This window comes from Micropterus dolomieu, linkage group LG06, assembly GCF_021292245.1.
Source record: "Micropterus dolomieu isolate WLL.071019.BEF.003 ecotype Adirondacks linkage group LG06, ASM2129224v1, whole genome shotgun sequence".
Lineage (NCBI taxonomy): Eukaryota > Metazoa > Chordata > Actinopteri > Centrarchiformes > Centrarchidae > Micropterus > Micropterus dolomieu.
Genome location: NC_060155.1, coordinates 656,237 through 668,204, shown reverse-complemented (window position 1 = coordinate 668,204; position 11,968 = coordinate 656,237). Strand labels below are relative to the sequence as shown.

Below are 11,968 nucleotides of genomic sequence, written 5' to 3'. Positions count from 1 at the left end.
ACACAGCAACAATATAGCAGCATCATGTGACCAATAAATGGTTTAACCATTTCATGCCTTTTGAAATCTGCCTACATATTGTACAAACAGACGCACTGTATACATCTAATACCCTTACCTTACAGTTTATTAGTATAGAGAGATTAAAAACTGACTAATGGGAGACTATTGATATCAGCAGAGGTGTCACAGAGTTCAATCAGACAGAAAACAATCAGGCCTTTTATCACGTGTCCTCTGGACTCTTGCCTGTTACAGCATTTCAGTCATTGTACAACTTCAGTGTAAGGCAATAGTAGTCAATTGTGACTGTGATCAAACTATTTTGAATGACATCAATAAAAGGAAGTCCATGTAAGCAGTTGATGTTCGTTTTATTGGCCTAAGATTGTCTGGACATAATGCAACGTCTCCGGTGCTTAACGATGTTCATCGTACATTTATTTGTGACATGTGCAGCACAGAGTATAAATGTGTATACTGAATAAAAGAGAGACATGGAGTCATACGAAAAAAGGCAAATTTTACAGTGAGCTTTCAGGACATTTTGAAGGTTCTTTTTCACACGTTTCTTTTGGAGCATTATCTAGATTCAAAAATATGCCCGTTGACATGAATGGAGGACAGTAACAAACAGAAATGTGTTCAGTTTTCTTAAGTCACCTCGCCTAGATATCCCCTCACCCTGGCACTTCCACGTTTGTTTACCAAAGCGATTGTTTTCTCAGCTATAATACAATGCATACAGGAATTTTTACATTGAAACATCAGTTACATCTGCCATGTTCAAATATTTGACCCCATTAACAAAATATGTATAATAACAATAACAAATTTTACCAACAATAAAAGCATTTGTTATAATAGTCAGAAAGTCCCATCTGTTGCTATGCTTGATTGAGACTGAAAGAATCATGTGTGTCCATTGTACAACGGTTTATATACACAGTGATGAAAAAATACAGACATAACACAAGTGCTTAGGAAACACAAAGTCCATCTGTGAAAGTCATTGAGGCTATGATTGATAAATTAGACACTTCTTTTGACAGACGCTCTCTCATGTTGATTGGCTGGTGCAATGCTGCCTCCTTATGGCCTAAAGCACACACTGCAGGTGTCTTTAAAGATTTACATCTTCTGGTTGTTCTCAAAAAAGGGACAACTTGCTCTAGTTCTATTGCACAATTTATCTTCCAGCGATGGAGACATATACATTTCAATTTAAAAAGTCAGTGTTTTTTCCCCCCATAAGTGTTGGCAAAAAAGTTGAAACTACTGTACAGTGTCACATTTTAAATAAATACTCTCCATTAACAAAATGCTGACGAGTGTAATAGCGTTTATAAAACTGAAAAACATCTCAACGACTCATCGCCTCAAAAGAACCCACGTAATTCAGCACCAAAATCTGGTGGCAGCTTTGGCTGAAAAAGTAAACAAACAAAAACAAATGCCAAACAAAATATCAAACGTAGCAATCGAACACCAGCAGGTATTAAATATCTGTATTAAAATGAGCTTTCAGATCCCAAACCCACTTTTTTAACAGGGCCCAGAAGCTATACATATATAGAGATATTTTGTTTATGTGGATATTTCTTTTTAAAAAAACAAACATTTTCTGTCATTTTGATAAATAAAAATAGAAAACCACAGAAATATCTAGTCCACTTTAGCGTTTGCCTTGTGAGTCCTGCCTCTCCTCTTGTCATGATTTCCCTAAGTGAAAAAGAACTTGGCAAATAACACCCACCACTCCCGCGTTGAGCACCGAGGAAATGGAGATGTCTAATAATCTGCTTTCATACAGCACAAACTCTGTCTTGTTCTCCTCCACTTTAGCCATAGCCAACAGGCCTTTAGCTGCTCTGCACATCATGTTTATGCTAGGTGGGTCCATAGGGGGGTGACCCATGTGCAGCAAGCTGTGAGGGTTCTGTTGGTACTGCGCCATGCTAACACCATCCTCCAAGAAGCCTACCAAGTTACCCACGCTGCCCTTCTGCATGGCTATGGCACGTGCCGCTGTGGTGTCTCCTTGTGCCAGGTGGGAGAGAACAGCCACAGCCATCTCTCTGTACACCTGGGCCTTCCTCTGACCCACGTACCGGACCAAGACAGTGAAGAGTTTCTCCTGTCGGCTGAAAGGCGGTGTAGCTAGCAGGAGGTCAACATTGTCGCCCAGGATGCTCAGCTTGCAGAGGCACTCCAGCACCAGCCTCTGGGGAGTGAGCTGGGAGTGGGGTGCTGCTGATGGGAACGGGTCCTGGGCTTCAGCTGAAGGGCACACCATCCAGTGAAGAAGGCCATCCAAGATGGGGAGGCAGATAGTGTCTGGATAGGTGGAGAGATCCAGCTGACCCGAGATGTTGGCCAGAGTGACCATGGCGTTCTCCCTGAGCAGACTCAGGCACTCCCACCACCACTCCTCTTTGCTACTCGTCAGCCCCTTCTCCTGCTGCTCATCTCTCTGGTAGCTAGGGGGCGACCTATTCCTCTCCGGGTGCTGGTGGTGCAGCAGGAGCAGCCTGCCCAGAAGTAGAACCAGAGCAGGGTGGCGTGACATATCCAAGTCATTTCCCGGGATAAAGGATAGGCTCCGGACGATGTTGGAGACGCAGAGGCACCGCTTGGCCAGCGAGTCCTGCCAGGCGGAGGCTGTGGAGAGCGGGGCCTCGTCCAGGCAGCGAGGCTCATCCTCCAGCAAGGTGATGTGGTCCTGCTCCCCATCCAGATGCACCCTGAAGGGGTAGGATGGCAAGGAGCGTGCGGGGTGAGCATACGAAAGGGCGTCGACCCGTGCGCACAGAACATCATCAATAGTAGCAGTGATATGTTTCAGTGGCTGCTTCTTTCCATCGTCCACCTTGTATTCCTCTTTGTTTTCTTTTCTTGTCTTTCCATCCGCCTTGGCAGGTGGGTCACTCCGAGGTTCAAATTGTGTTTGAATGTGTGCGGTGGAATCACCTCCACCCGCCTGCCAGTGAAGCAACCCGCTGGTGAACTCAGTGACGTAACCAAAGTGCTCAGTCATGTCTTCAATCAGGTTCTCTTTGTGGACAATCTTGATGGGGAGCTTATCATATTTACTGGCTTGTTTAGCTTTAGGTTCTAGCTCTGCTGCAGGCTGGGAAACACACTCATTTTTACTCTCTGCTCCTTTTTCACTCTCTTCCTCGTCTTTCCCCTCTTTCTCTCTGTCCTCTTCACTCTTGTCCTCCTTCTTTACGCTCACCTCAGACTCCTCCGTCTCACCGTTCACCTCCACCGACGCTGGCTCTGCAGTGACAGGTAGAGCTTCCTCCATGGCGCTTCCTGCTTGCTCCACCCGCGTCTCTGCTGCCGGACCTGGCTCAGCTTCAGGTTGAACACCAGAGTCTCTTTCCTGGTCAGGGATGGCTTCTTGTTTCTGGTTAGCAGCAGGGTCCAAAAGGCTTTTCTGAGCCACGGTCCCCACCTCAAACTCTTCCAGGATCCCAAAGATCTCGATCAGACAACGGCGGAAGTACTCCACAATCAGCTCGAGGAATCCAGGCAACTGGTCAGACAGAGATCAAATTAATGTCAACAATTTCAGCAGAAGGAAAACGTGTTGCCAAGTAGTTCCAGATGATGAATGCTAGCAAAGATTTACTATCTAGGCAGAGAATATTTAATTAGAATCACTTGTTTTCAAATAATCATAATATCTTGAATCCTTTGAACCACTTTAACAAGTCAGAATAGCATAACAGTCTTCTGAATGTTTTCCGCTCACTGTCATTTTATAGATCCTACAATTTTTATAGAATCTACAATAAAATAGGTTAATCTGAAAGACCGGGCTTAAAGAGACACACTGTATGTCATACTGTCATAGCATGCTCTACCAGGCTAAATGAATCCGTTCTGTCAGTCAGCAGTGATGGGTAGTCATGAAATTGGATTTACCTGGGAGAGGTTAAAGGAGGCCACAGTGCTGTCATCGTACAGCAGGATGTTGATGGTGTCTAGAGCCCATGTGCTCTCTGCCAGCAGGCCAGACTTCAGAGACATCATCACACGCCAGGCCTCAGGCGTTCCTGGGATTAAAACAGCAGAATTTTTGGAACCAGGAAGAGAGAAAAAATGGTGATTAGACATTGTCCAACTGATAAAAGGGACAGTGAACAGAGTAGATCATTGTGTTTCCTTTCATAAAATTGATCTCATGTTGTGCATAGTTCTACCTGAAAATTAGGTGTAGCTGTACAAGGCTTGAATATACCATGAATCCACAACTTTTCAAGCTAAAGGAACGACTAGAATAAAATCATAATAATAATAAGACTCACCAGTGTCCTTGGAGGTGAGCTTGCGTCGGGGCTTAAGAATAGGCATGGTGGCCTCAACTGATCCTGGCGGGTAGTTGAGGTCCCGCCTCAGGTTGGGAGGAAACTGACCAAGGGGTCCACTGCCCTGTGGGCCCATCATGGTCATCCCAGGCTTAGGCATCTTCATGGGTGACATGAACGGTGCTTTGCTGGGTGACATCCTAGAGTCCATGGAGCGTTGGAAGGCCCCTGGGCTGGGTGCTCTGGGCAGGTGGTTGGCCATGGATGGAGAGTTGGAAAAAGAAGATGGCTGGCGTGAAGACAGGGGAGGCATGCCACCTGATGATGACATGTAGGGAGACTGACGGTGCCACTGCTCCTGCCCGGGCCGCCCGTCCATGTCATCTCTACCAATCGAGCCATAAGGTGGCATCTGTGATGGCGGCCCCTGTCTGTTGGGGTAGGGATAGCCGAGGTCTGTCCTGGACGGCCACATGTTGGGGCCATCGTTAGCATGGTTAGTAGTGGGCCCACCAGCCATCATACTGTGCTGGCTCTGACCTGAGGGGGTCATGCGGTCACGGGGGTAGGGGAAGGGAAACTGTCCCTGGATGGGTCTGTGTTCAGGGCCTGAGTACCCACCCCCGTAGTGGTTGTACATGTCCGGCTGCTGGTTGGCGTACTGCATGGCATACATGTCGCTCTCGTGTCTCTTGGGTGGGGGGCCATACATGCCATCCATTGGCCGTTTGTAGCCCTGCTGAAGCAAGGGTGTAGATAGTCTGTGATTATTTTTTTGTTAGTAAAAACACAGAGCCATGGTAGATTCATTCTCACGATTCCATGATATTATATTATAACAATGATAATGATAGTCTCGACTTTATTTGTGTTGCACCTTTTATGCAAAGGTACAAAAAGAGTAGTAGGAATAAAAATTAAGAACATTAAAGTGAATATTTGAATAAAAAAAAGTACATTAAATTATCACCTATAACACCGATAACAAACTATTAGTAAAATTGTGTATCATATTAATAAATATATAAAACAATAAAATTATCCCAATTACAATTTTTGGGGAACAAATTAATGCCTTTGGAGGACAGGTTTGTGAGTCCCTTGTGTAAAGAAAAACCCTGTAAATATAGTATATATACTTGTTAAGTTTTTATGTGTATATGTTGTTATCTGTGTTTTAACACTGGTTGTAGAGTACGCATGTGAGCCGGAGACCAATTCCTACATTTGCCTGCACTTGTAGATGAATTTGACTGAACTGAGATGAATTGAGGTGAATACACACAGATCGCTGTGTGATCCTTCCTACAAAAATCTCCACAATTTCCACTGTGCACTTAGAGCAGTGAAATGCAGAGATACAACATGTGTGGAGGACCTTTTGGTATGGTTTTTACTCAGTTCTGAATGTTTCTAATATATGATACAATATAAAATGAAGAAGTACTATTTTTAACCAAGACATTAAGAAACATTTAAACTGCTGTATTTCCATCCTATAGTTAGAGATAAACAGTAGTGACTACAAACAGATGAGCTCTCTCTCACCTGTTGCTGTGGGTACATCCCAGATGGATGCATCCCATACGGCATGCCAGGATACTGCTGACCGTAGCCATCATGTCTGAAACAGAACAGGCGGGTGAGGAGGAATATATCACTCGCTGTTTCAAAAAAAGGATTATCAAAGTTACATGAAGACATACAATGTTGCTATAGCTTTGACTTTCTACACAAGTGTACTCTACTACACTCACACACAAACACACAGGTGCTGACCTCTGCTGTGAAGGGTATCTACTGGGAGAGTACATGCTGCCCTCACTGTTAGAAGGTCCCATGTTGTTCTGACTCCCAGGGGGACCCATGCTCCCTTCCATCCCCATGACATGGTCCGGTCTGAGGGACAATAGGAAAGTCTTCATGTTTCTGACAATCCATCACTGACATAACATCTATAAACGTATTTAATTATCCCATACACAACTGGTGAATATTCTGTCTTGCCAACAATAGGAAAATACATACAATCAATAAAAACACTATAGTATACCCTTCGGGGTCATGTTAGGGAAATCTCAAAGAAATAATGAGATACTAAAGGTTCACCACCCTCTTCCCCTCTTCTGGTGATTTGTGTGCCTACCTCCTGTCATAGCCTGGGCCGTATGGATACTGTGACCGTTGGCTCATGCTCAAGGCTGACGGGGGTCGACCATACATGTCCTGCATACCGCCGCCAGGCATCTGGGCAGGTATGTAGGGATCAGCTCCTGCCACTGTGAAGGAGGAAAGCAATTGAACTAAATGCATCTTACATTATTTTATATAATAATGACTGAATTTAGACAACATGGACTAAATAGAATAGAAAATAAGGATTCTAACAGGCATTAACAAGCTAAAAAATAGTCTTTGACTGTCCTAGGAACATGCACGAACCATGTTTTCTGCCAACCACCAGGTGGCAGCATTCCTCTATGAATATTCACCACCCTCCATGATTAAACCTATTGTTCTGAGGCTGCAACTGTTGTTATGCAGCTTACATCCATCCATATTATTCATTCAGGCTCCATTCTCTTCAGCCTTCAGAGGAGCCGCTATCCTTTCTAAAACTACTGTTTGTTCTGAAATCTAAACCACACGAGTTGGTCAAAACAGGTGCTTCTCAGCAGGACGGAAAGGATGAAAGGTTGAACACGAGGAGGATGAAAAGGATGAACAAAGTTAGGATAAGACGAAGGCTAAGCTACAAGAAAATCAGACGAGCTGGTGTGCTTTTGATAAAGGGATGTGTGGTGTAACAAACAGTTTTCATTTCCTTTCATAGTCCTAGTAGAAAAACACACACACACACACACATCTGTTGTGATCTGAGATGAGGCAGTGACTAGACGATGAATTAGACCAACGAGAGAGACGAAAGATGGCTGCTTTGGGATAGTTCTGTCATTCTGTTATAAGTTTTTATATAAACTTTTAAATGTACATATCATTTAAAGCCTATGTTTATATGACAATACAAAATGGCTGATTATACAACAATTTTAATAACAACAATCATATTCACATAACTCAAAATATTTTGTAAAACTGGGGAAACAGGTTTAGGGGCTTGTGTTTTGGGGAAAGGGTGTCACGGTGTGTGGCCCACTCACTCTTTCTCATCCCGGCGAAGGGGTCCTTGGTGTCATACTGCATCCTCATCATCATGTCAGGCATGCTGAGGCCTTGCTGGTAAGGACCTGAGGGGGGCAGGGAGGTAGCACGCTTCTGGAAGGCCGGGTCGCTCACCTCTGAGAAGGGGTCCTGTATGCTCACACTGCTCCTGGACAAGGCAAAGAGAGAGGGAGGGAGAGAGGGAGCGACGGAGGGGAGAAGGTGGAAGCTGTGTGAGAGAAGTATAGACCAGGGATTGCACACACTGAAAATGTGGATAGGATATATGCTGTGAGGGAGTTCTATTTAAATACTTCAGATATTAATAATTATATTTATATTTAAAACAGTTTTTAAGTAACTAGTTAATTAAACTGTCAAATAAATGTAGTGGAGTAAAAAATAAAAAGTAGAATAAAATAAAATACTAGATACTAGAACAGTACTTGAGTAAATGTACTTTGTTCATTTCCATCACCCTTCATTTCATTTGTGTCATGCATGCACATAGTAGTGCCCTGCCAACATGGGCTTAAAAGACACCAAATATACCAATGCAGTGGTAAAACAACACTTCATAAGACAAGAATATAACTTCTCACACATAATATCACGAACAAAGCAAACAAAGGACGTTGTCTACTCTCCAAGGCTGCAAATAAAATCTGCCACAAAAACAGCCTCCCACCTTTTGTAATCATCCAACAAGAAATCTGAAGGACATCTTATGAAAAAGTAAAAGCCTTAAATCATCATATGAAGAGCGACAAAACATAATGTGGATTTCATCTTCAATCTCGCCTAAATCACTTGATGGCTAAATGTTTTTTGAGATAATGTATCTGAACATAACTTTGCACATAGCGATCTTTGCATTTTACTTAAATCCTGCTTTACTACACTGTAGTTATTTTTTTTATAAGACACCAACAATCGGTGTTAATACAGAAGGATCAATTTGTGTTGACTGATATCACAGTGTAACTTGTTTCATCAAGTTAATCAAGTAGATTAATCATATAATATAATGAGAAGTGGTAGAGGCAGTAATAGTATTAATATAGTATCAAAAGCAGCATCACCTCTTGGAGCAGTTGCAGTAGCAATACTGTAGTAGTAGTGTTAATAGTGCAGTATGTCTGTGTGGTACCTGTTGGGGGGCAATGGTGTGACCTGTCCCAGTGGGGTGGTAGCAGGTGTGGGGGGTTTCAGATCCCCTGCTGCCTCCGCTGTAGAGCTGCTGCCAGAGGACTGGGGCGTCTGTGGGCCTTGGAGGGAGCCACCAGAATTAGCTGGAAGACACAAGTATCCTTCTTATATTTTATATATATATATAATCATTGCTAGATGATTCACAGAATTCACATTCAGACCGCAGGGCTCCTCCGTGTCTTCAGATATGATCGTGAAGCTGGTTTGAGTAACATCGGCCATAGTGGGCTTTTCCCTGCAGCGAGGTGCTGTATTAGTGAGATAACTTTGGACTTAAGGCCAAAGCACTAACAGTGGCGCTCTCTATGAGAACTGAGCTCGAGCAAACAGTCTACATGAGGGCAGAGAAGATGAGTATGGAGGGACTGTGTAAGAGGAAGAGGAGAAGGGAAAAGAGGCAAGAGGAGAGGACACTGCAGAGAGCAGGGAAGGATTTCTCAGAGGAAATTGCCCACTTGGGTGCTTGGGCTATTTATTTGGAAGCTGTTTGAAGATGGTTTAGCTGGCTTTTTTTAGGTGTGCCATGGGTTCATGGGGAGGGCTAAGTTGGTGGACACAGATGTATTTGAGGATAATATATATGTGTATATATCTGCCATTATTGTACTAGGTACAATCAAATTATGTGCAAGCTACTACTTCGTCAACCCTGAATATGAGTGAAGAGCTTGAGAAAGCGCTTGTGACTTCCTCCTAGAAAAACTACAGGGACTCAAACTGGGGTTGAAACTGGGTTAGTGTGCTCTCTTGTTATGACACCGTATTTCTGTGAATTTCTCAGTTCAGATGACTAGAAAATTATAAGAGTGCCAAGCTACAAGAGCCCAACCACACAAAGAACCCACAAACAGATAAAACCAAGGGATACAAATTCCCAGAAGCAGGTTTAATGGAAAATGTGGACCGTTCTGGCTAAAAGATGGCAAAGATGGAGAAAGAGAGAATATGAAAGCATCCTAATGAGCATTTAGTGTGAGAAGACTTTCCCTGGAACAGCCTCAGTGGCCTTTCCCAGCACTGCACGTTTCCATAGAAAAAAAAAGAAAGACTTAAGCTTTAAAAATTCATGCTAATTCTGAATTATTCAATGATACCCCCTGCCTCTACATCATAGGAGACAGAGAGAAAGAGAGAGGGAGAGAAAGACAGGGAGGGGAGGTTATCCAATGATGATGAGCAGAGGTAGGAGAGAGGGCAGAGAAGGGGCAGCGAGCATTAGGGATTCTTCACTTCCTGGGATATCCCCGCTTCAGATAAACATGAACGCGCGCGCACACATGCACACATGGAGAAGTGCAAACAATGGTGGGGTTAGCCAAGGTTAAGAGGATCGCCATTCCTCAAGAGCAGAACGGCAGACAGACAGATACATAATACGGAGAGGTGGGTGTGTGGGGGGTGGAGGAGAATGTGAACTCAAGTGCCCTCTGCTCCACATTTAGAGGGTGAAAAGACTGTGCAGGAGGCATGTGGCTCACGCTTGATGTGTGTGCACACAAGAGCTTGCGAGCGTATGTATGTATGTGTGTGTGTGTGTGTGTGTCAGAGGGTGACATAATCCAGAGGGGTGGTGGTAGTGGTTAAGGGGGGTGGGAGGGGGAGTCGGTAAGACGAGTCAGTTTTGTGAATGAAAGGTGACGGCGAGGTCGAGTTTGTTTACGTTCTACATTCCAGTGCTCATTAATCACACCCCACACCCCACCACCCCCATCAGCCCCGCTGGACAGGCTCCCTCGGTGACATCATTGGGCTGTCAGTCTATATATAGGCTGGCAGGGTGTCAGTAGGGCAGAAAAGCATTCAAAGTAGATCGAGGCAGAGGTATGAAAAGGAAATCTACGGGATGTTTTCACAGCTTGTGAACATGTGGTATTCAGCACTTTACCCCTAACAAAGTTTTAGAATTGGGGTGTAAGTAATAAAAATCTTTATGCTTGCTTCTATGTTAAAGACAAATGTACAAACGTGTCCCTCTTTCAAGTCATTTTGTATATTTAGTCTTAAAATCCTAGTTATATTAAATATTATTAATGTATGCATTAATTTCACTTGAATGATGCATCACAATCATCAAGAAAATCCAATGTATCTAGATTTAGAGTAAACACATTTCACCACATTGGCTTTGGCCATTTTTCTATTGGTAATGATAATATTGTACAGATCAAAGTAATTGCTAATATCTGGAAACAAGGCAACATTGGCACACTGAAGTCAGATGGAGCAGCAAACGAGCATTCAGACAATCATACAGGTTGGAAACAAGTCAGGTAGCCAGATTATATTTACCACTTAAAATGTAAAACCAAACGTGAGTGCACCAGAAATGTCAGTAATAATTATGGTTGAATGTTTTCCTGTGATTTATAGGTTATTACATCGCAGGAATATCTTTCCCCTGGTGTCCTGGGATATCTCGCCATAAATGATGTTTGTATATAAACATCATCAGCACAACAGAGAGTTTATCATAAAATTAAGTTTTTGATTTTATTCTTATTCTTTCGTATTCATTAAATCAAGTGGGAATACTTTAAACAGAACAACAATTCCCATATAAAACTAGTACTGAACTACTATCAATAGTACTACTAATCTTTGAGGTGGAAAAACCGCTATGCCAACAATACAGGATCATTTGATTCATTCAACCACAGTAACAGTCCCTCACTGCATTGGCCATGGCTGATAAGTAAGCTCAAAATTCAACCAGAAGGTTGGTCTGTAAACTATGATGAAGGTTTACAACACGCAGTTTGGGTAATAATGTTACTGTTTGCCTTTTTTACACTTTCAAATACGTTTAGCTAACTTGGGTTTATTAAAAACATGTCTGATTGTCTGACCGCTCGTGTTCCCAGATCTCAGCAGTTAACTGGTGAGTACAATGTTCGGAATTTTGCAAATAGACCCAAATAATAAACTTGATTTATGCTTCTAAATAAATGTTTTAAATGCGTATTGTTGAATACTTTGTAGAAAAAGCTTGTTTTGGCCTTGTCTAACATAGCATCAGTATTACAGTACTAGCTGGGGGTTTAACTCGACATCTTTGCAAATGAGGGCAACTCATCACATTTAAATAAAGGTTTGAAATTAAATGAGATAAACATATTATTTCAATCAATGCACTTTACAGTGCAATGCTGCATATCCAAAAGGTGGTCCAAACATCACAGGTTCATCACTCCTTTTCATATTTCACAATATAGATACTATCTCTGATTATGTGTAACATGGTCCCATCAGCTGATGTGGGTAAAATGAGATTCTATGAT

At 42.8% G+C, this 11,968-nt stretch overlaps 1 protein-coding gene across 2 annotated transcripts in view; it reads right to left on the bottom strand.

Moving 5' to 3' along the window:
• Positions 1–355: 355 nt before the first annotated feature.
• The window catches only part of LOC123972283 (AT-rich interactive domain-containing protein 1B-like), a 41,958-nt gene continuing 30,345 nt past the window's right edge, over positions 356–11,968 (bottom strand). Inside the window, exons 10-17 of one of the 2 annotated variants that reach the window (XM_046051661.1) lie at positions 8,629–8,770; positions 7,478–7,647; positions 6,463–6,595; positions 6,096–6,215; positions 5,865–5,940; positions 4,317–5,055; positions 3,934–4,064; positions 356–3,541 (exon numbers count right to left, since the gene is read on the bottom strand). In XM_046051661.1, coding sequence (XP_045907617.1) covers positions 1,712–3,541; positions 3,934–4,064; positions 4,317–5,055; positions 5,865–5,940; positions 6,096–6,215; positions 6,463–6,595; positions 7,478–7,647; positions 8,629–8,770 — 3,341 coding nt within the window. In that variant the 3' untranslated portion in view covers positions 356–1,711. The remainder of the gene's footprint in view (positions 3,542–3,933; positions 4,065–4,316; positions 5,056–5,864; positions 5,941–6,095; positions 6,216–6,462; positions 6,596–7,477; positions 7,648–8,628; positions 8,771–11,968) is intronic. The other variant, XM_046051662.1, reaches the window with a different exon arrangement.